A 24305-nucleotide genomic window follows, 5' to 3' on the forward strand; every position below is an offset into this window, starting at 1 on the left:
ATAGGGCAGGTACAATACATAACAATGATTGAGGGTTTATTTATTTATTTCTATTCCATCTTTATTATTTTTTATAAATAATTCAAGCGGCAAACATACCAATACCTAATATTTCTTCTTCGTACTATTTTCCCACAACAATCACCCTATGAGGTGAATTGGGCTGAGAGAGATTGACTAGCCCAAAGTATCGCACGCTGGCTTTCATGCCTAAATCAGGCCTAGAACTCCTAGTCTCCTTGGTTTCTAGCTTGTGCCTTAATCACTAGACAAAACTGGATAGTGTTTAAAAACTGGATAGTTTTTAAAAAACAGGTAATTCAGAGACTGTCTGAGGGGCAAAAAGTAATGTTTAAATGCATGCCATATTGATAAGAAATAGACTTTAAACTGATCTGTGCATCCTAGCCTTCAATTATTTCTTGAGTCTCCCAGACCATCCTTTTATCCCAACTTCTTCCAAATTAAGATATTTTGCTAAAGTAGCAAAACGTAAGCATCTTAATTATGTATCCTAGGAAGGGAAAATTCTGCTATGAAATTTCAATAGGCATTTGCCTTTCATTTTCAAGCCCTACAAAAGTACCTTACCTTTTCCACAGAAAAACAGCACAGTATCACACAGGTCATGTGTGCCTCACTCAGTCTAATAGGGTTCGCTTTCAAATAAGTGCACAACAGCCTTTAAATACTAGATATAGGCTCTTTCAATGGGTGAGCAACCTTCCAGCAGCTGAGACCCACCCTTTGGAGCAAAATGAAGGCAATGGGTAGGTTGATGAGGCAAGTGGTTGGGGCTGAGATCTGGCCCGAGTTTGAGGAATGAATGTTGAGATCTGTCTATTATTTTAAGGCTACTTTACTGCTCGCACTATATATTTCCTGCCTCAATTGCAATCCCACCCAGCAAAGCACTCATAGTAAAGGAGTATTGGTCAGGATGGGATTCAAGGACCAGGAAAATATACAACTGAAAGTTGTCCACTTGTGCTTTCCACGAAAATTGATTCTCAGAGTATTCATTTTGCATTTAAAGTAATGCCTTATTGTGTTAAAGCCCACTCAGAAAAGCAGAATTCCTATAACCTTGTTGAAATATATATTTTGTTTCTTTTTCCAGCTCAAGTTATACAACCTGTGATATAAAATGAGCAGGATCAGAGGCTTTCTGTTATTTCACCTGATCACATTTATTTTATTTTCAACTTTATTTGCCACCCATCTCTCAGTTCAAGTGACAAATCATATATCTTTCATAGTAACACAAAGATTACTGGCACTTTTATGCCAGAAATTGCTTCAGCATAAAAAACATTTTACTGAATTTGAAAAACATGAACTTGTTCCCACTCCATTCTGTCTTGTGAAGCATGAATGTTGATATTGGATTAAAATGATAATGATTTAATACTGCATTTGTACTAGAATGAGAAATCCTTAGTTTTGGTTATGGTGATTGAAGCTTCTGAGAACTATACTACCCAACTCCTAGTTCTGCAATGATAAGGAAAAGTACTGTATTTCATGTCAGTTTATGGATTAATTTTTTGGGTAGACAAATGGCATCCAGCCCCCCTAAACTATGACATCCCATAATATAGAATGGAGCAAGTCATGCTAGGAAAGGATCAGCTATTTCATTCAAACCCAAGTTGCTGGCTGATTTTCTGGATCCCATCAAATCCAGCTTTTCTGGATCCCTTCAAAGACAGTGCAAGTGGGGCTGAGTAATGCATGGACAACAATGAAACTGGAAAGGCTGAAACATGTGAAGAGGAAAAGAAAAACACACAAACGAAAAGACGCAACTGCAAAAATCCAGTTTTGACTGAGAGAGGCCTGAGAGGTGAGCACACCCAGCATGTGCCAGCAGCAGCGTAGGAAGGAAAGAAACAGAGAGAGAGAGAAAGAGAGAGAGAGGAGAGAAAAAAAGCCATGAGTGTTATGAATGCACATAATATACAAATGTTGGCTCCACTCTGACACCCCACAATTCATGACAAAACCATCCCACCCGGATTCTACAATAAGCAGCACATAATGACACCAAAGACTCTTAAAAAGCTACAAGACAAAACTACAAATAGCTGCATTGCAGGAGAACCCAAAACACTATTACACAAAACACAAGACTTGGAAGCAATGCCCATTTTCATCAACTCTAAACTGAAATTCTACTCCAATTCTTGATGCATTGCATTTTGATATTACTATACAGTACTATTACTCTTTAAGATTTTAAAATAGTTAGACCTGCCCATTCTACTCATTATAGGGCCATACAATCACTTACCAGGGCATGCAGCTTCTCCTCCAAATCCTGATTTGTTCTTTGTGAAGCTGTGTAACTATTTTGCAATCTAAGATATAGAAGAGTACCCATGTTACCGAATAGGCACAGAAGTTTCCCCGGGGTGAACACCAGATATGACATATTATACAATGGACTGTGGTATTGTATTTATGGCATGCCTTAAACTCTGCCATGTTTAGGTATTTCATCTCCTTCTGCACTAAGCTGCAGGAAGCTTGAGAAAGGAGGTAAAAAATTGGGGAGAGGGTGTAAGAAGGAATAGAGAACAAGCTTGAAAAGGAGAAATTATTAAAATTCACTCCAGTAAAAGAGCAGAAATGTTGAAGATTATGATCAAGCTTTCAGATAAAACTCCCAATCCTGTATGGTAGAATACAGTTATCAGTAAAGGTTAATCTCTGTCTCTTACTTCACCATCTCATATTCCCCTCCACCTGTGAAGTTGCTATACTAATGATTGCACATTTGTCTCTATTGCCCCAGTTTCTAAGCTGATGATCCATGTGTGTTTACTAAGAAGTGGACTCTCAGCTTGGTTTAAACTACGGTATCCAGGCCTGGCTACATCTAATAAACATATAATAAATAAATATTGATAAGCAATGAGAAAGGACACCTTCCCCCTACAACAGTAAGGCATCACTCATGTCAACAACTTTCCCAAACGTAACAAAGCCCTAGATTAGTATTTCTCAATCTTGGCAGCTTGAAGATGTGTGGACTTCAACCCCTAGAAGGGGTTCTGGCTGGGGAATTCTGGGAGTTGAAGTTCACACACCTCCAAGTTGCCAAGGTGGAGGTACAGTGATCTAGATGATGGAAATAAAATGTGATATATCCCAACAGGTATCACTGATTTCAAGATTCAACTCCAATTGAGACAATGTAGCCATCATATTAGGGAGTCATGGAGAGACATTTGGATTGGACACATGCCTTTCACAATATTCAGTAAAGCTCATTTCTTTCTCTGTTTCCAGCTCCCTATAACTGTCTTCAGTTATTAACCAAGGTATTAAAAAGCCTGACCAAAGAGCCTCTATGTAATTACAATACAGCTCTGTAAGTCTATGGGTCTTACATAACATTAAGCTATCCAATAGCAAGCCAAATGCTAAAGGGGGGAAAAAATCCAGCTTTGTAAGTGGTGTCTGCATGCCTCAGGACACACATTTCACATAGAACAATTTCCCTGTACATAATGATCTACAAGAGAATATAGAAGCCTGTGACTTTCCATATGCTATCAAACAACTACTATGAAGAATAACAGCCAGAAGCTATTGGGAATTGTAATTGAACAACACCTGGAAAGCCAAAGGTTTCCATGATTTCATTTGCAGTATTTCTCTAAATGGCAGAGTATGCTAAAATATATTGCAGAATAAGCTAAACACTACCAACTAAGGAACTGGACTGCTTTGTCTCCTCTCCTCCTCCCCCACCTGATGTTCTAAAAGACACATACCTACGGAATTTGTCTTTAAATTTTTCTAGCTCTTCTCGATTTTGGCCCAACTCCATCTCCAGGTAGTCTTGCCCAGACTCCAACTCCCTCTCCATTGCTTCCATTTTATTGGTGACATAGGTCAGACGTCGACGCAGCTCCTCATTGTCATGCTGCAGCAACCTAAGGTACAAAAAGCAGAAACTTATTTCCAATTAAACTACAGGAAACTTTGCTGCCAATATAGCAATGTGCCTCTGAACAAAGTTCAATTGCATTTCTGGAATCTGGAAAGTTAAAACAAGATAAATACATAAAAAACATAGCTTCAATTGTCACCTAATTTAGCTGCCAAGTGAACAAATGAGCTTTATAAATTGAAAAGTTGCTTAAAACAATTGGCTAATTATAACTCACACACATAGGCACCCAAAACACCATCACTTCCGCATAATATCCACAAGTCCTGTGGACAGAGAATTTCAGTCTTTTTTCTTTCGAGTTGAACATCCAAGGTTCCTTCAGTCTGTGCTCTAGTCTCTATATCATCGTCACCCTCCTCTGAACCAGTTCTAAATTATCAATCAATCAATCAATCAGAATAGAGCTGGAAGGGACCTTGGAGGTCTTCTAGTCCAACCCCCTGCTCAAGCAGGAGACCCTATACCATTTCACATAGGTGGCTGTCTAGTCTTTTCTTAAAACCTCCAGCGATGAAGCCCCTACATCTTTACGGAAATGTCATCCCAGAATTATATATGTGGACTCACCAATGTGTAGTAGAGGGGAATAAGGGCTTCACACATCTTTGATACAATATTCCTCTAACAATTATCTCACACTAACTTATGTTAGCTTGTTGACAATGAATACACGCAAGTCATTCTCCATGATGGTGCTTTCAAGCCAAGAATACTCATCTTTTAGGCATATCATGCATTTTTCCTCCCTAAATATAACAACCTACATTTTTTCCCTTTTGAAGAACGACTTGCTTCTTTTCAGTCCAGCCTTCTAAATAGTTCAAATTAGTCTGCAATCTTGTTCTGCCACCTAGGATTTTAGCCAGATCTTCCAATTTTGTGTCCTGTACAAATTTAGTAAGCAGCTCATCAATCTCGTTATCCAGATTTTTTTATAAAAATGCAGATTAATACTGGCTGTAAAATAGATTCCAATAGTTACTGCTTTGTAACACGATGTAGAACCATTCATGCTGATTGCCTGAGCACAGTTGACCATCTGCTGCAGACCAATCTTACTGTGGTGCTATCCAAATTATACTTCAATACTTGTCGAGAATGCCATGTGGAATCTTGTCAAAAGCTTTGCTGGAATTGAGGCCAGCTATATCCACAGCATGGATAGTAAAATAATTGACTTGCAAAGGAGATGAGTTCTGTATCACATGACCTATTTTTATAAAAAGCTTGGCTTAGCAATTGCAGCATTGTGTTCAAAACGGTTACAAATGACCTCCTTCACTATGTTGCCCAAACATTTTTCCAGGTACTGATGTTAGGCTTATTTAATCTAAAAAAATCAGAAGGCAAGTAGTCAGTCGAATACTATATTGGTATGCCTGTGATGGTTAAAGATGTAGGGGTGTATTGGGGGGAGGGAATTCCTAAAATGTTACTTGTGAAATACAAAAGTATATAGCTTTATTTAGTATATATATATTGCTTTTCTAGTCAGATTTTTGTGACTGGTTTTATTTGCTACAGGAGCCCTTTGGGTAGGCTGATTCAGCCTTCCATCCTTTCAAGGTGCCGGTAAAATGAGGATCCATATTTTTGGGGACAATATGCTGACTCTGTAAATTGCTTAGAGCTGTAAAGCACTAAGGGGTGATATATAAGACTAAGCGCTATTGCTATTGCTATTTGGATAGTATTAATGATAGTTTTTCAAAATTACTAGCATGTTATCAGATGAGAACGTTAAGATGAAAGGAATTTGGGATCAAAAAGAGCATGCAAGACCAGGTAAATCTTATGCACAGAATGAAGATGGCCTTAAGACTGTTTTAAGGAGCAAGCCCATCTGGGCACCAACATCAGTAAATGTGAGCAACTTGCTTTGGTCAGGGAAGGAAAATTCCATGCTTGATCAGGGGTGGGATTCTACCGGTTCTTGACCACCTCTGTAGAACCGGTAGCTCTGAAGACCAACAGACAGAGAGCATACATAGAACTGGTTCTATGTCTGCTGCTGTTTTGGCCCACTCACCTGCCCGGGCTCTTACCTGACCTTTATTTCCTGCTTTTTCAACCATAGCTGCTTTGCGCGACACAGTTGCGGTTGAAAAAGCAGGAAAAAAGTGCTTTTTCAACTGCTGCGCACCCGCATGCAGTGCTGCTCAGCTGTCCAGGCAGCTCATTGACGATATACACGCGTGTGCAGCAAAACGTAAAATCACCGAACCGGTAGTTATACCGGTCGGATCCCACCCCTGTCCTTGATCATTTCTTTACTACTCTACAGACAGGGAGTTTAATTCTAAAAAGTAGGTCACCTATCTATGCAAACAGTTCCTTCTTAGTTTACAGCCTTTAAATTAAGCACAGCAACCAGATGGAGCTAAATAGCTCAGGTATCTTCCCCTGAAAGTTGAAAGTTACTCAATAATGTATGTGTTCCAGGGAAAACTAATAACATTGCAGGAAGGAAAATAACCACCCCATTTTTACCTTGATTTCAATATTCATATTAAGAGAACTATCCACTTCTAAGTCACCAAATAATTTTCTAGGTGAAGATTCACATATTGGCTTTGGAAATACTGATGCATAAGGATTATATTGCCATATCCATACATTTACATCTATGTAATTCTCCCAAAGATTCAATAATTCTGTTCTTCACAGGGTTATCATCTGCAAATATTTTACCCAATCTTCCAAAAACATAAAATAATATTTTCAAGATACATAAATAGATGATCAAACTTACAATGGATATTGTTCTTAAATTAAGCTGTTACAGCAGCACTAAGACAAAGATAACACTGGAGTTTTAATTTAATAATTCTTCAGCTGGGTTTCTGTGAAGAGCATCCTTGGCAGTTTAAGCTCAAGTCAGCCATTATCAGCTCAACAATGATCAGCTTTGACAGACTTAAAAGTTATACATTAGTTCTTTTTAAGCATATTGAAAAGTTAACAGAGGAAAACTTAATTCACAACATCAGGAAATAAGCACAGATAATATAACGTGAAACCAGAAGTACTACAAACAGCTATGAAACAAAACAAGGTCCGGGATACTTACTTTATCCTTTCTGCATCTGTCAAGGGCTCCTACAGAAAAGAAAAGGAAACAGAATTAAGGTTTAATTAAAAGTAGGAACTAGTTATCAGAATAGCAAACTAAACCATACAAATGCTAAATGGAAAAAATAAGGGCAAGTTTGGATAGTGGTTTGTATCATGTCTTGAAACCAGGAGACTCTGCATTCTACTCCTGCCTGAACTCAGTTGGGCCAATCACTCTCTCAGCCCTAGGAAACAGGCAATGGCAAACTACATTTGAAATCTTGCCAAGAAAACTGCAGGGACTTGTGCAAGCAGATGCCAGAGGACAAGACCAACCTGAAAATCAGATTTCTGGGGAAGCCACAAACATTTTCGAGAAACTGCCTATGCTAGGCCACAACTGTGGTTATGAAGAGAGGACAATTTATATTAAGAACACAGATTATTCTGAACAAATCTCTCAGTCACAAGGCTTATTACACAAAAAGTATTTAGGATTTGTTTTATGGCAAATACACTGCTCAAAAAAATAAAGGGAACACAAAAATAAGACATCCTAGATCTGAATGAATAAAATATTCTTATTAAATACTTTGTTCATTACATAGCTGAATGTGCTGACAACAAAATCACACAAAAATTATCAATGGAAATCAAATTTAGCAACCCATGGAGGTCTGGATTTGGAGTTACACTCAAAATTAAAGTGGAAAAAAACACTACAGGCTGATCCAACTTTGATGTAATGTCCTTAAAACAAGTCAAAATGAGGCTCAGTAGTGTGTGTGGCCTCCACGTGCCTGTATGACCTCCCTACAGCGCCTGGGCATGCTCCTGATGAGGTGGCGGATAATCTCCTAAGGGATCTCCTCCCACACCTGGACTAAAGCATCCCCCAACTCCTGGACAGTCTGTGGTACAATGTGGTGTTGGTGGATGGAGCAAGACATGATGTCCCAGATGTGCTCAATTGGATTCAGGTCTGGGGAACGGGCGGGCCAGTCCATAGCATCAATGCCTTCGTCTTGCAGGAACTGCTGACACACTCCAGCCACATGAGGTCTAGCACTGTCTTGCATTAGGAGGAACCCAGGGCCAACCACACCAGCATATGGTCTCACAAGGGGTCTGAGGATCTCATCTTGGTACCTAATGGCAGTCAGGCTACCTCTGGTGAGCACATGGAGGGCTGTGTGCCCTCCTAAAGAAATGCCACCCCACACCATTACTGATCCACTGCCAAACCAGTCATGCTGAAGGATGTTGCAGGCAGCAGAACGTTCTCCACGGCGTCTCCAGACCCTGTCACGTCTGTCACATGTGCTCAGTGTGAACCTGCTTTCATCTGTGAAGAGCACAGGGTGCCTACCAGTGGCAAATTTGCCAATCTTGGTGTTCTCTGACAAATGCCAAACATCCTGCACAGTGTTGGGCTGTAAGCACAAACCCCACCTGTAGGCGTCGGGTCCTCATACCACCCTCATGGAGTCTGTTTCTGATCGTTTGAGCAGCCACATGCACATTTGTGGCCCGCTGGAGGTCATTTTGCATTGTTCTGGCATTGCTCCTCCTGTCCCTCCTTGCACAAAGGCGGAGGTAGCGGTCCTGATCCTGGGTTGTTGCCCTCCTACGGCCTCCTCCACGTCTCCTGATGTACTGGCCTCTCTCCTGGTAGTGCCTCCATGCTCTGGACACTATGCTGACAGACACAGCAAACCTTCTTGCCACAGCTCGCATTGATGTGCCATCCTGGATGAGCTGCACTACCTGAGCCACTTGTGTGGGTTGTAGACTCCGTCTCATGCTACCACTAGAGTGAAAGCACCGCCAGCATTCAAAAGTGACCAAACCATCAGCCAGAAAGCATAGGAACTGAGAAGTGGTCTGTGGTCACCACCTGCAGAACCACTCCTTTATTGGGGGTGTCTTGCTAACTGCCTATGCTTTCCACCTGTTGTCTATTCCATTTGCACAATAGCATGTGAAATTGATTGTCAATCAGTGTTGCTACCTAAGTGGACAGTTTGATTTCACAGAAGTGTGATTGACTTGGAGTTACATTGTGTTATTTAAGTGTTCCCTTTATTTTTTTGAGCAGTGTATATTCTTTCAGTCAAAACTTAGGTTGACTTAAGCCTTTCCAGACATTTATTTATTCCCTTCTATCACCACAAACTATTCTACATTCAATGTAGCACTGTTGTTTTGGGATGTTAGCAAAATGCTATATTGTGCCATAAATCAGTATTAAATCAATTACTCTAGCAATCCTATCAATAAAAAAATAAGATAAATGATATTGCTATCAAGGACCTAGAACATTCTTTACCAACTCCTTTTTACAGAAAGGGTAGACTCACAACAAACTAAGATATTTTAGGCCAACAAAAATGAAACTATCTAAATTCATCCTCTAAATGTTATGGTTTGATAGGAATTTGAATCCAGATGTCCTCAATCGGTCAAGTGTTAAAACTTACTATTGCTTAGTATTTCTATTTACTTTTACTTCATAATTATCTTTCAAGGTTTGGGAAGCTTTGAATCAGAAATCCTCAGTGGTCCAAACTTTTAACTATGATAGTTTTCAATTGTTCCCTTTGTCTATGGAGGAGATTCTCAGTCATCCAGGTGATTGTTGTCCTAAAGGTGCTTTTTCAAAAGGCAACTGGACTTGCTTCGTTTTTCCTTGAAGTTTCACTTCTCATCCAAGAAGCTTCTTCAATTCTGACTGAATAGTGAAGGATGTAAATATAAATCCTTCCATCCTCCACCATTCATTAAGAAATGAAACATCCTCAAAATCAAGTCTAGTTACTTTTGAAAAAGCACCTTTGGAATAATTGCTCCTTCTCTTCTTGCTCATTGCTACTTTCAGCATATTTGTCACATATAGAATTGTCAAACAAGATATTCCACACTTTTTATTATTTGCTTTCACACAGCATTTGAATCAGAGGGAAAGGTGACTGATCAGATAGCAAGGAAGAGGAAGAGCAGGCATACGAAACCATGACAACAGAAGGAAAAAAAATCATTTAGAAGACCCAATATCTTCTTAAATCTGATATCAGAAATTACAGAATCTTCTGTTAGAGCATTTAACTTAAGAATTATTTTCCTTGGATAAAGGAATGAAAGATCTCAAGAACAGTGCTTAGATGAAAATGTGCATTTATTAGCCTGTCTGACCCAGTAAGTAAATTGCAGTAAATGCATTTAATCTTTTAAGCTACAACTTTGCAATCTTGCAATCAGATAACAACAGCAGCAGGATTTACTGTGTTACTATTCAAATTAATGCAAAAGAGGTGCTCTAAACTGACCACACAATAAAGGTGTTGAAAAAATGCCTTGAAGAAACAAACGAAAGCAATCCACATTTGAATATAAAGGGATATAAATTACCAGAATGCTTGAAAAGTTCCCATTTAAGAAATGGGCTGAGTTTACTTATTACATAATAAACTCTTTCCAAAGAAAACAAGGCTAAAAAGCTTTATATTAAATCCTCAACTGAGGAATGAGGGAAAAGCTCCCTTCCTATGCTTATTGCTACAACAGAAATGTATTTTAAGTGAAAGATTGGTTACTTATCCCCTCTTTCTAAGCACCTACCTTGTTAATAGCTAAGCTGAAAGAAAGAAATTCTAAGTGATATACTACCATTCCCTTGTTTCCAACACAAGGGAGGATAGGAGCTCTTTTTCTCCTCCAGATAGCCTCACACCAAAGTGACATGTGGCCAGGTGGATTGCAAGTACATACCGAGTATTCATTTTGGTCCTGCCTTGTATCATTTCCTCCCACCTGCTTATTTTCCATGAGGGTAGTTATTTTCCCTGAAGGTAGATGCTGTTGCTTAAAAGATACATTGACAAACTCAATTCCACTAGGTACTGCAACTGATATTGAGACAAATCCACCACCTGTTTCTCCAAAGACCAAAGCTTCTCTGTGCTGACCTTCCTCACTAGAGCAAGCTTTCTCCTTTGTCTAGATGTCCTGTCCATCTCCTCTGGAGTCTTCCTATGGCAGAATATTATTTCAAGGCCCCCTCGCCTCCATTCTTCTCTTCTCTTAGCTAGACAAGGGCTTTTCTTAGCAATCTGCTTAGTGCCCTCAAGCAGGCTTTCCTTCTGCCCTTTTCGTGTGGAACATTTGGAAACCACGAAAGACTTCTGGATTCTTTCTTCTCCACTAACTTCACCCAAAGAATGCAAATAGACAGGACTCAGGACTCTGTGGGTGATCTCATCCAGGAACTTTGAGAACTGGAGCTTCTCCTGTCTTTTTTTGTCATTTCGTTGAACAAACTCTGAAGAGCTAACATTGTGACATTCAGATGCATGCCTGTCACGTCTCTTGAGGCAAGGTTGAAGGTCATTATACTGTTGTGATTGGTGGCTTTGGGTCAGGGTTTCTACTGAGTTGGATGTTCCCAAGCTTTGAGGCTGCACATTCAGCATCTTTGTCTGCTTCAAGATGCCTTTGAGAGGTAGGTGAGTGGTTGGAATATGGAATTTCCTTGGTGCCAATACCTCAGCAGGTTCTTTGAACATAAGAGAACTTCTACTTTTGAAGGAGCAGATTGGCTTTTGGCCTTCATCTCCAGAAGCCATTAGCGTCTCTACACTATGGCTCATGAACTTACTGAGCCACTTTTGGCTAGGATACTGAGAGTACTTCATACTCTGTTTCTCTACTTTCCAGCTGGGAAGTACAGCAGAAGATAGATTCCAACTCTTCAGGTTTAGCTCTCCTTGGCATAGTGCTACTTTCTTGTCACTACTTGACTCCAAAGACAAGGAAGGAAAGTTAAAATTGCAAACCTCCTCATACCCATCCACCTGCCGTTTAAGGTTATCTGTCCTGATACAGCTGAACCCCTTTTGCAGATACACCAGATCCTTAACTGCCTTGATGTCAGTTACCTGATTCTGCTCTGCCAAAATCACGCCATCATATTCATCACACAGAATGGGCAGCTCATGATGAATCTCACGATGTTGTGGTGGAGCCTTACGGTAAGGCTTCTTGGAAGGTACTGTGCTTGTCATTGTCTTTCTTGCTTGATTTTCACCACAGGTCACCTGCCAATAGCAGAAATTACAAAAAAAGAGTCATCGATGCCCCCAAAAGGCAAGCATGTTTTCATGAGACAATCAAAAATCTGCTGACTCACAATAGCCATATAATCCGAGAACAGAGGAAAGCTGCAGGCCAGAGTGTGGGAATAGTAACTGCAGTATAAAGAAAGAGCAGAAGAAAAAACACAGCGGTGTCAGCCCAGCTAGTGAGAGCAAAAGCAAGTTCATCCTTTCACTGCGTGTGATGTATACACACACACACACACACACACACACACACACACACGCGGCATGTGTCCAGATTATATATAGCATATGAGAACAAACCTTGGAGCAAAATATTGATTGGGCTCTTTAGGAAAGGCCAAAAACGTTCCAGACAACAGTGACAAACTAGACAGGAGCTCTTGATCTAATGCTGTCAGAGCCAACAATGAACAGAGAATAAGATGCAGATATGAAATATAAGACAAGCTGGAATAGTTGTATGCTTGAATCAATTAAAGGTAAATTATTTTTGAATGAGAGAAGGACACAAACAGCCCAAAGAAACATCTGCTGTTAATTCTTCCTCAAAAGCCAAGGGCAAAGCCAAAGACAGATCCTAAATAGAAAATGCAAGCATTTTCAAAACTGAAGGTGGCTATTCATACAATAAATATCAGAGTAGTGACCAACAAATATCATAAAAATAGTCTAATATCCATAAAATGCACTAAAAATAAGTATTATCATATAGCAAATATTTAAAAAGCAGAAAACATACAGGATAGGCTTCACCTACACAGCAGTACAGTTCATCCACAAATGATAAATCAATTTCCCCGTTCTTCCCCAATATATATATTGCATAACTATATATATACCAGACATACTATGCAGTTTCTAATAGGGATAAATAGCTAAAGCTTATATGTTCTGCTAGATTAGGCTTTCATTATCTGTGATATAGCAAACACAGCATATAAGTTACTATCAGATGGCACAACGAGCCTGTCAGCAAAGACGAGGTGCGTCTGACCCCTTTTGGAAACCAGGCAGGCTGGCTTCAAACCAGTATGGCCATGATAATCTCCCCAGAGTATTCGATGGTGTTGTAGCCTATCTCTATCTCTATCTACAGCATATCTATATTGCATTTAAAGAGTACTGTACATAGTATGCTATTATGCATGCTATCATCATTCAGGATCAATACAGAATTGTCTATTGACAATAACTGCAAGCAGAACTCACTTACTTCAGTTCATACTAAGGTAGAAATATAGCACGAATATAATTAATAAGATTGACATACCTATCTTGTAAAAACAATGCAAAACATTGTAAGAAACTGACAAAGAATGCTCATAGCAAAGATCGGTAAGGTCAGAAGAGGCTGAAAAAAAAAAAAGAAATATTGTAAATCAGACAACACTTTGCAGAAAGGAGCTTATCTCCTTTGCAAGCAAGCAGTTTCTTGTCTATTTCCTCCTGTACAAGGAATGCATGTCCTTGAGCCAACAATGCAATAAGATCTAGTACTCATAGTCATAAGGGGCTTTGCAATCCTCAAGAACTAGCATGTTGCAATGCTTGGTTAAAGCAGACCAAAAGGTAAAGAAGAATATAGGGAGAAACACAGAATCTCCAAGGAATTTCATTCTGTGTAGCACTCAGAGTCACTCTTCCAAATTAAACAGAAATGTGAATGAAGCCATATTATTTCTTCTGTCCCTGATTCAATAAATATCCTGCTGTATAAATGGAGGTATGCTACTGTATATTAGAAACAATATTTTACTGTAACCATACAATCATAGGAAAACTGGACTTAGCAACAACCTCTGAGAGAGAACTAGTAAGCTGATGATCCATAAAAATTCCAGTAGAATGCAAAATCGTTGGGCTATTTCTCCCATCTTTTAATTCCACTATTTAAAAAAAACAAAGATTTTATTTTATTCACCAGTTGTTAGAAATTTCATAGAATTAAAATGGCTATAAATTCACTCCTTAAAGTATCATTGAGAAAACGTGTCTTACACATATAATTTTTCTAAAACTTAGCAACAATTTGCATTATAGGAGTCACAAAAGTGATGACTCTTGGTATCGGAAGCCTATCCTCAGAAAGCCTTTCTCTATGTCAATATTTCGCATAGTAGGAAGGATCCTGGTTCAGTAATAAGATCACATACTTTTAGTCTATCACACTCACCAGTTTAAAGGATCAGCTGCCCATGATAGGAAATACAGTACTGGAATAGCTGAAATTAGTATAGACAATACTGGAGACAAGACAGCTCTGAGTTAGCTGAACAAATACTCTGATCTAGCATAACGTAGCTTCTTTGGTTCATCTCCCCCATATCAGGAACAACATGAAGCCTCCTTGAAGAAATAACTGAAATGGAATCTTATAGAGAGAGGTGCAGTCCTCAGGCTACATGAAACTTATAGGCAATGCTCACAGTTATGTAATGGATATACTGAAATACTTACCAATCTGGGTTCTGATCTGAAGTCTGAAAAAGGCACTCAATCCAAGGATCTAAGAGTTGGGGGGAGAAAAAGACATCCAGCTTATCATGAATACCTCCTCTATCTCAAATGTTTCAGCTTGAGGAACCTGCAATTTCTGTTGTTTTAAAGCACTCCCAACACTGAAGTTGCAGAACACCTACTGAAGTAAAGTACTTTATCCACGATTGAAAATATTCTGTGATCCAAATAGGACTATAAGGATTCTTTCAGTTTACAAACTTTACTGTTTGTTACAACTGGAAGATAGAATCTTTAAAAATTAAGCTGTGATTGAGACCAAATTATATTCAGTCATGAATATGACCAGAATGGAAAATAAGCTTTTACATCAACAAGAGGATAAAGGAAAATTCTATTCTGAGATGCCTAAATAAAGATTTCATTTTCAAACTTTTTTGTTTGTGAAATTTTTTTGTACAATGTGCTAGTGTTCAAGCATTTTATTGTATAAAACCAAGTTTTAAAGGCTGGTTTCCCATCAAAGACCACCTGTGATGCCATTTCCCATTTTAAAAAAAATGAGGTTCTGAGGTACAATCCTCCCATCTTCCGTGCTGTATATCCAAAGGCCTAAAAAGCAACCTGTACAAATAGTAACTTAGAACTGCCATACTTTAACATTTGACCTAAACTTAAATATGGTTAATTTGCAAATGACACTGAAAAGATTAAGTAGAAAGACCTCAAGCTTCAAAATTAATAGAGCAGGAAGTCAGCAAGGCTTGTATAAGCTGCTGAAACAAGTCTTATAGATGCCCTGCTATTGGCCTTGCCCCAACAAGTTTGTTGGCCCCTTTCCTTACTACAGTGTTTTCTTTGGGCCTCAATGAATACAGAATAAACAATCTCACAATAGCACAGCTGGGGAAAAAGCAGCTCAAAAAAGGACTCATGATGTTTTGCAATTCCATACAAGTAAAGAAAAACTTTCTGAACATCTTTTTTTTTTAAAAAAAAATAATCTTATGTATGAGGAGGAAAGCAGGTATAAGATCTGTCCTGGTTAATTCCTTTCCTAAATCTCAGTTTATATCTACCAGGATTTTCTGTACTTCCTGCTGTGAATAGCCCCCAAGATTAATAGAATATAAATAATTCTTAATTATTTATCAGCATATCTTAAAAATATTGTGAAAAGCCATTTTATGAGGATGATTATTAATTCATTGATTTATTATGGAAATGTTTGGAAACAAACTAATTGCAACTGGTAGGAAAATCCCAAGGGAAAGCCAATGTGTTGAAGTTTATTATCAAACCTGTGCTCCAAGAGATTATTTCCTCTAATGTTATATTACTTACTACCATTATAGCTGCACTGCGCAGTGGAGCCTCTCCTAATAACTGGTGGATTTTCCAGCCTATCTATCATAGGGAAACAAATTAGCCCCCACTGAAGTTTATTTTAAATATATACTAAATAGGTTGATAGTAGGGCTAGTTGTATGGTTTTTATTGTACAAATAACAAAATGATTGGTCAATTAATGCATTTGGCATATTTTGTTTTTCTTTTTACTTTAAATTTAATGCAATGGATTTAATCCTACATAAATTGGTTCTAGAAGAAAAAATATGATCTTGGTTATTCTATTATCATTTCATGCAAGGTAACATACTATCTTTCATTATTATCGTTTAAGGAAAATAGCAACACATGGCACCATTTTCCTATTTTGCTAATTTAAATTAGATTGCTGAAGGACTACCCTATATTCTACAGTATGTGATAGACAGGGAATTTATTTTACTGAAACGTGATCTTTATTTTCTTTTAAATAAGGTGTATTTGTTTGCTTGTTTATACAATAATTCAAGCCAGTCCTTGATATCTGCCAATCAAAATATTGCCAATTAATTTTACAGCTCAGCAGAGATGTACCAAAAAGGTATAGAGGTATAATTCCTATATATGTCAACAGTCTTGTTAAACTAGAAAAAATAGTTTTGTTGAACTAAAATGGCAATGACTTTATAATGCAAAGAGAATAATCACAAATTATATATAAAGGTCATGTCAGGATTCATCATATAATTTTTGCAAAAAGAACATTAAATACAATTTACTTTTGTAGTCAAAACAAAATGTTTGTACTCTTGTTAGTACTGTATGCTTTCAAAGCTTTTGATTACTTAAGCTGATGTTATTGCTATAAAAAGCTACGTTCTGAAAATCCTTTATGATTGCGCATAATTCAAACATAAGCAGATCAAAAGCCATTGTTTAGGGAAATAACATGACATCAAAAAGCTTAGCCTGTTTAGGGGAATAAAGAAAGGGATTTTTTTCTTCCCAATTGAATCACTAGCTAGATTAATAAAAGCAGCAGTCAAAATAAAAGAAATAAGATAAAAAAATAATCAACACAAAAACAAATTAACCATACACATAAATTGCTTTTCATATTTAAGACTTTACACAATTTAGACTTTTTAATCTTAAGAATTTTGGATGCATTGATTTAAAAATAAATCTGAAATGCGAAAACATCATTTAATTCAAAGAATTAAAACAATAAGGAACTAGAAAAAAAATTAAGTCACTATTTCTTGATTAGACACTGTCCTCTAAATCACCACCTGTTGTCTTATTTCAAATGCTGTCAAACACCCTAACTTAATAAAATGGAAAATAATAATAAAAAATGTAGCCATGATAATAACAAAAAATATAGCTTTCGAAAAATAAAAAGCAAAAATGACATTAAGCTATTAAAACTAAGGAATTAAAAATCTCTAATTTTGTTTGAGAACAGCTTCTTACAAAACAATTTGTTTCCATCAGATAAATAGGTCATAATTCACAGTCCACTTTATATGGCTTTTCCATAGGCTTGGTGCCCATGGGCAAAAATATTTGTTCACCTTACTTATACATGACTGCATCTTTAGAGCAGCCTTTTCTGATGACTCAAATGAGTATCACACATTTGTCAGTGGGGAAAAACTGAAGAACCTGCTACAAACAAGTAGCCTGATTCAACAGAAGTATGAACAAATTTTCCTTAAAAATAATCATTCAGGACAAAACTTTGCATAAAATATCAAATATCTTTGAGATTTGTTGCATCTTTCTTTCAAAAGGAACCAAAGTCCAGGTATTTATAATATACAAGAGTACAGAATAGTACCTAATCTAAAAGCATATGGGAAATAAATTAGGGCAGGGACATTTAAATTCACCTTTGGGAAAATATATCGTTCGATACCCACCTACCTTATAAATCCAAATAAAACAACCCAGGAAGAATAAGGCAATCAAAAATATTAGTCAATGATATCGCCTCCACTATTACACTATACATTCTATCATGTTTCTCTTCCACTGGAGAAGGGATTTTTATTTACATACGTGGCTTAAATGTCCTGAAATATAGCAATCTGGGGATCTAGTAAAGAAAGTAATCTCAGGCATTATACACCGGAGAATTACAGCTTTATCACTCCCCCCTTGATGTTTTAACACTTTTATAATGTGTATGAACAGTGTATTTTATGCTAAGAGCAGCATATATAAAAACTGCTATGTATTGGAAATACTATGAGGTGAATTGTTCCATTAAGGAATTGCACTGAGAGAATAAAATTAACTGAAAGAAAGTTACTACTTTTGTCAACATATCAAAGCGACATTTTGGGGGATTATAAAAATCCTTTCTAATATATATCTTTAGGCAGACCTTTGATAAACAGAACAGGAGGATCTTTGTATCAGTTCCCATAAGAAACATGGAAGTGTTCATGTAGAACAATTTATCTTTTTTTACTGTTACTGTAAGTACATATATATAAAATTAAACATTTAAAAATATTTTAATTGCAGGCCCTTTGGGGGATGCTTTCCCCTTCTGGATTTAGGGAATAAGCAATCACAGAAAAGAACTTTCTGCTAGTGCTTCTCTGGTTTCATCTGTCATTTCAGTCCCTGGCAAAGGACTCGCTATGTTCCCAAATAGTGCAAAACATTGAATTGTGCTAGTTTCTTCTCTAGTGCTGGTGTTTCCCTGTAACATTGTTGCTGTTGTCTTATTCATTTGTTGAATTTCTCTGCAATCAGTTTTAATGTGTTTGTAAATACCTTGCCTAAGATCGTGTTATTGAAGATAAGGGACAAAGTTTGGATTCCTAAAAAGGATTCCTGGAAGCCCAAGGGATGATGTTATTATTTCCAATTATCAAGCCCTGCATAACTCTTTTCCTTCTTTCTGGATTACATTATGTTATAGCAACAAATGCTGGAAGTTATGCATGTACATACATACCTGCATACATGCATACATACATACATGTATGTATATGTTTGTATATATGTATATAAAATAATGAGAAAAAAATTTGTTAAGTAATTCCAAATTTTTCTCATTTGGCAAAGGATTCTCAAGTTATGGACCTAAATCGACAATAGCAACAATAAAAAACCTCAAAGACCCTATTCACTAGCAATCTTTGATATTATCTTTTTAAAAGTTTTGTATTAATCCCTTTAAATTAAATTGCTCTACTGTACTACAAAGATCTGGTCTATGTTTACTGAGAGCTGGAGTAATAAACTCTCATCAACTTCCTGGAAATTGCTTATCTATCATTTGATTGAGCTAATCTTGCTTGTTACACTAAACAATTTTTTGCTTTAGTTCTACTTCATCAATCCCATCCAAAATAAAGCTTTTGAGGCACAATGGTAAGTTCAGTACAAAAAGTTATAAAATCCCCAAATAGGTCTCTCGTAAAATAAAGATATTTACAGACCTAAAGTGATGTCCTGTCCAAACATGTTTGTCCACATGACTTCGAAAGTAGTCTCCTAACTGCATCCAACAGAATTTGGCTGAAGGCTCCTGAAACTTGAGAAATGAAATTCTGCATGAGTTACTAATCAGCCTGACACACAAACAATTATAATAACTTGCAGGAATTAGGACTACTCTAATTCACATTTTCTAAGGAGAGCTAAACAGAACCTGCAAGCTACAATTTGACAGGGTATTGGAATTCTGAAATTATCATCCACAATTTAAAAAAAAATCCAGGTAGACCTGAAACTTGATGACCATGCTACTGGCAAGAATCTTAGATTTCTTTTATAGCCTGTTTCCCTGGAATAAATTTTAGCCTTGGGACAAAAGCCATCCAAATATCATTGTTTCCAGGCCTGGGTTTGGTGTGTTAGTGGAGCTTTTTTTTTAACTGTTAATGGCTGCTTGCCTCCAAGCTATTATATATTTTGTGATTATGTTTTTAATTGTTTTAAGCTATAGGTAGGATGTTATAAGCTGCCTAGAATATTTTATTTATAATAAATAAATAACAATTATGCAAATATTTTCATCAGTTTACTACCTCATGATTCTGGCAATACTCATGGCAGTTCAACTTGATTTGCAATAAAATGAGCACAAACTTTCAGAATGGGGCTAATTCTTGCCACATGAATAGATTTCAAAACAAGTTCATGAAGCTTAAAATTGTAATTGATTTGCACAAATAATTGCATTAGTTCAGGCTAAAGATTACAGAAGACACAGTTAATACTATAAAGGGGGCTGCCTTTTCAAAATATAATGTAAACTTTAGTATATAGTTTAAACTTCAGATTAAAAATCAAATTTTAAGAACTACTTTAATTGCTTGTAGCCTTTTCATACTCTTAGCTGCACACTGCAAATAGATAAAATACAGGTGCTGAGGTCTACTATATAGATTTTCCTCTCTTCTAGATTTAACTCCAATTAGACTGCTTTCTGGGAATTATGACAACATTTCAGAATATTTAATAATCATTACACATTTAAATAATTAGTTACCTAGGGGAGCCTAGCTAAAGAGATGAGACTATTAAAAAGAGAATAACCAAATAGAAATTTCCTAACTCTTATGAAATAGTTATTAAATTTATCATTTAAAAGAACCTATACAAAGCTGCTTGCAAATGAAGATTGTTTTAAAAGCATTTCTGAACTGCCTGTTTATTTGTTAAATTTATATGCCGCCCAGCTTTTTTGTCTCCCATCTTTGGTTCTTCCCATTTCTAAAAAGCATTTTATTTCCCTAAGAATTATTGTTTAAGATTTCTTCAGCACTCTCCATCCTGAAGCCCTTTATAAATGCTAAGAACACATGTACAAGCACATGCACTCTGTTTCCAAAAACAACATATGTGCCTCCAAAAAAGGTTCATCATGTTGCTGCAAAACTATGGGGGGGAAACATGCAACAACAGGAAGTTACACAGCTGGCTAACCGGTTACAAACAGCAGCAATCTTTACAGCTGAAGTTTATGAAAGATGTTACCCAATTTAATTAGGGCCATCTTGAGAAGCAAAAGTTCAGTTTTTTCAGTTTACAGTTCAGTTTACAGTTGTTTTTTTCAAAACATTCCTATAAAGTAAGTTGGCAAGTTATCAGTTGAAGTTCACATATCTTAAAAGTTGCTAAGGTTGAGAAAAACTATGATAAAGGAAGGAACCCTCAAAAGTTCAATTCTCAGTCTACAGAGCAAAAAAACTATGCAAGCCATGATTCCATTTTCTTTCATCTCACTGCATGCTGGCTGGGGAATTCTGGGAGTTGATATCCACATATCTTAAGGTTGCCAAGATTGAGAAACACTGTTCTATCAGTAATAAATTCCCAAAATGGCTTAAATCCCAAAGCTTTAGTCACGAATATCTTAACAAAATTTGGCAAAACAAAACTCTTTATAGTTATGTGAAAATTAGGTAAATGATTCTCTACTCCTGAAAAAATTTCCTAAGAGACCATCTTGACAGTAGTAATGCTGTGTAACATACAAAAACCACAAACAGATAAATTTAAGATTCACTAAATTGTTGAGTAAGTAAATTAGCCTGTACTTACTGATTTTAATAGTCTTCACACAAAGAACTCACAGCCTAGAAGAAGAAAAAAGTAGATTGTTTATATGTCAGCCCAAAGTTGACATAAGGTGGTACAAGACAACCCTGTGAATCCTGGACATACTTTATAAGGCAAGATGCAATAATGGCACTTACACTATAATTCCAATACTTACACTAGCTATAGAACTTGACTTTACAATATAGCACATGACAAAAATCAAACTATGATTATGATAACTATTTTTTTTTCAGCTAGTGAAGACCAACTTTGCTAAACATATGAAAATCCACTTAAATTGCAGGCAGCTGCCTGCTTGTTTCCAACTATTTCTTAACCTTAAAAGTAGTATTTGAAGCAGTAATAAGAAACAGAAGATAGTAAACTTCCTTAAGAGAAAAAAAGATGATTATTTATCTATGATGAGCTGGAGGGTGCTATGTGGCCTGATGACAGCTTCAGTGGCAATTTTGCAGTTTTTTTAAAAAGACACAGAAGCACACAAAACTGCCCATAATATGTAGTTTGATCCCATGTTTACCAATTTGTGCTGGCAATGAAATAAATCTGTCATATTCATTTTTCTCCAGGAGAGGGTGCTTTAGTACAAGCAAAAAAGCAATGCTATTGTCATATGGATTCATGCGTATGAAGGTAGTTTTAAATAGATCAAGCCCCTAGCCACTTATTATTAATAAATCAACCTAAAAAGATGGTTTCATGAATTTCTGCATAATTTATCATCATCCCAAGCAAAACAGAGAATATCAAGTAGAGAACACAGAGATACCATTTTATTTTGTTATGCATTAAAATACAAAACAGTCTATAAGGATATCCAAAAATCAGTAAAAACCCTGGATCCACTGTTTCAGGTATTAACCAGCAGGCATCTTATACACAGTTCTAGACACAGCTTCAAAAATATTTCTTATATCAAATTACATTATAATCCCACACAAGCTATTTATATTAAACAATGATCCTAACCTTCCATCACTTTAAATTCACCGTGGCACAATGAACACTGGTGGATCTTAGTAGAAATTATTAGGTTACAGTCTCTGTGAATCTTGACACAGATATTAATCTTGATCACAGTTATGTGGTCTACCATTCTATACAAAATACAAAAAGGCCCTTGTGAAGAGAAGAAAGGGGCCATCTTTTCACCTATTTTAGAGAAAGCTAGCACTTCCAAAATGTTAAAATTGATGTGTTTAATTTTAGATAATGTATTTGATTTTAAGTTCAGTAAATCATGTTTGGTATATCAATCTATTAAAACAAAAATAAAATGAAAGAAACTTAGCTGAGAATAACATTTCAGGAAAAGACAACCCCCTCTCCCATTCCCAAACAGTTCCTTGGGCTGTCATGATCTTCCTTTATTATGTAGCCTGACGAGACCCAAATATCTGAACGAAGGAATTATGTCATTTTCTTGATATGCAAAATATTCCTACCATCAAAATGCATCCTATTTCAACATCATTTTGTACAGGGTACCATTTGAGAAATGTAGCAGATAACCCATCAGCAGGTACCTGACTAATAATATGACAGATGCATGGAAGAAAAGTCTCCTCAAATGATCTTAAGTCTATTAAAGGGGAGGAAACACTATTTCTTTTTGAGCTAGAAGTAGTTAGGTGATATTGCTCATTGGGCTGGCCTTTGGAAAGACTGTTTCTTCCTGCAGAGTTTGACCTGTTTTGGTTGTTTAACGTAAATTCAATTCCTCTGATTTCACAAGTATGGAGAAGCCCGAGTTTAAACATAGTAGTCTGCAATTGCATCTCTGAGCCCTCCTACTTATGTGCCTGCAGGCCACCAGGTGTGGCCAGGAATGGCACAAGCTACACATTGAACACACCTTTGATGTGGAGCTGAAACCATGTAGCTGTAGGGCATGAACAGCACGCCGCCTGCCGCCATGCTGACTCTATACACAGGAATGCAGGCTTAAACCACAGGCCAAGAAAGGCAAACACACTGCATTCCACGAAAGGCACAGAACAAAAACAAGCAGCCAAGCCCACGTGTCCTCCATACCACCTTGAAATACACCAGCTATAGACGTCCACAACTTCCTCAGTCATGCACTGGAGAAAGCACAGGAGCTACCAACATCTGCTTTGGCATAAAATAAAGAAGATGAAAGGATAATTTAATTTAAAAGGAACAAAAAAAGGATGCTGAAGGAATTTAACATTTTGAGCCAGCCAGGTCCCCAACATTTATTGCCAGTGAACTCAAGCATGCTGTCCCCCGTGGCATACCTAACTAACCTCAAATACCTAACCACTGGAGGGCCTTTATTCTTGCACAATGTCACACCCTCCACTTAGCTGTCCTTAAAGGGCCAATACAGGAACATTCCCTATCCACAGAGACAATTTCCCTTTGTCCTAGGTAGAGGCTAATATTTGGAATAGACTCTCCTGCTCGAGCAGGAGGTTGGACTAAATAACCTCCCTTCCAACTCTGTTATTCTATGAATCTATGACCATAGACACACCAAAACAGCAGAGCCATGTGGTACTTCAAAAAAGTGGAAGACCATAAGTTCAAGTTCTGTCTTAACTATGGAAGCTAACTAGGTGACTTTGGTCCAGTCATTCTCTCTCAGCCCAACCCACCTCACAGGGTTGTTGTTCTGAGGAAAATAGGAGGAGGAAGATGGATATGTTTGCTACCTTGAGTTATTTGTAAATATAACAAAGGCAGGAAATAAATGAATGGATGAATCAATCAATCCCAGAGCACACAGGACAATTCTATGCCTCCTTGATGATTGCAGATACTAATCT

At 37.1% G+C, this 24305-nt stretch overlaps 2 protein-coding genes across 7 annotated transcripts in view; both read right to left on the reverse strand.

Moving 5' to 3' along the window:
• Positions 1-19477, reverse strand: part of TJAP1 (tight junction associated protein 1) — a 33804-nt gene extending 14327 nt beyond the window's left edge. Inside the window, exons 1-9 of one of the 6 annotated variants that reach the window (XM_087966191.1) lie at positions 19383-19477; positions 14593-14641; positions 13406-13486; positions 12204-12261; positions 11953-12111; positions 7035-7063; positions 3783-3944; positions 2294-2360; positions 1810-1839 (exon numbers count right to left, since the gene is read on the reverse strand). In XM_087966191.1, the coding sequence (XP_087822317.1) occupies positions 1810-1839; positions 2294-2360; positions 3783-3944; positions 7035-7063; positions 11953-12111; positions 12204-12212 (456 nt within the window). In that variant the 5' untranslated portion in view covers positions 12213-12261; positions 13406-13486; positions 14593-14641; positions 19383-19477. Of the gene's footprint in view, positions 1-1809; positions 1840-2293; positions 2361-3782; positions 3945-7034; positions 7064-11952; positions 12112-12203; positions 12262-12435; positions 12574-13405; positions 13487-14592; positions 14642-19382 lie in introns of those variants that run through there. The other 5 variants (XM_087966202.1, XM_087966197.1, XM_087966206.1 and 2 more) reach the window with 5 other exon arrangements.
• Positions 10790-11941, reverse strand: LOC148132831 (uncharacterized). Its single transcript, XM_087966290.1, has one exon. It carries the CDS (start codon positions 11707-11709, stop codon positions 10852-10854), a length of 858 nt encoding a protein of 285 aa, XP_087822416.1. The 5' UTR covers positions 11710-11941; the 3' UTR covers positions 10790-10851.
• Positions 19478-24305: the final 4828 nt, after the last annotated feature.

This window comes from Notechis scutatus, chromosome 1, assembly GCF_049901735.1.
Source record: "Notechis scutatus isolate UNSWTSFEM ecotype Mainland chromosome 1, rNotScu1.2, whole genome shotgun sequence".
Classification (NCBI taxonomy): Eukaryota; Metazoa; Chordata; class Lepidosauria; order Squamata; family Elapidae; genus Notechis; species Notechis scutatus.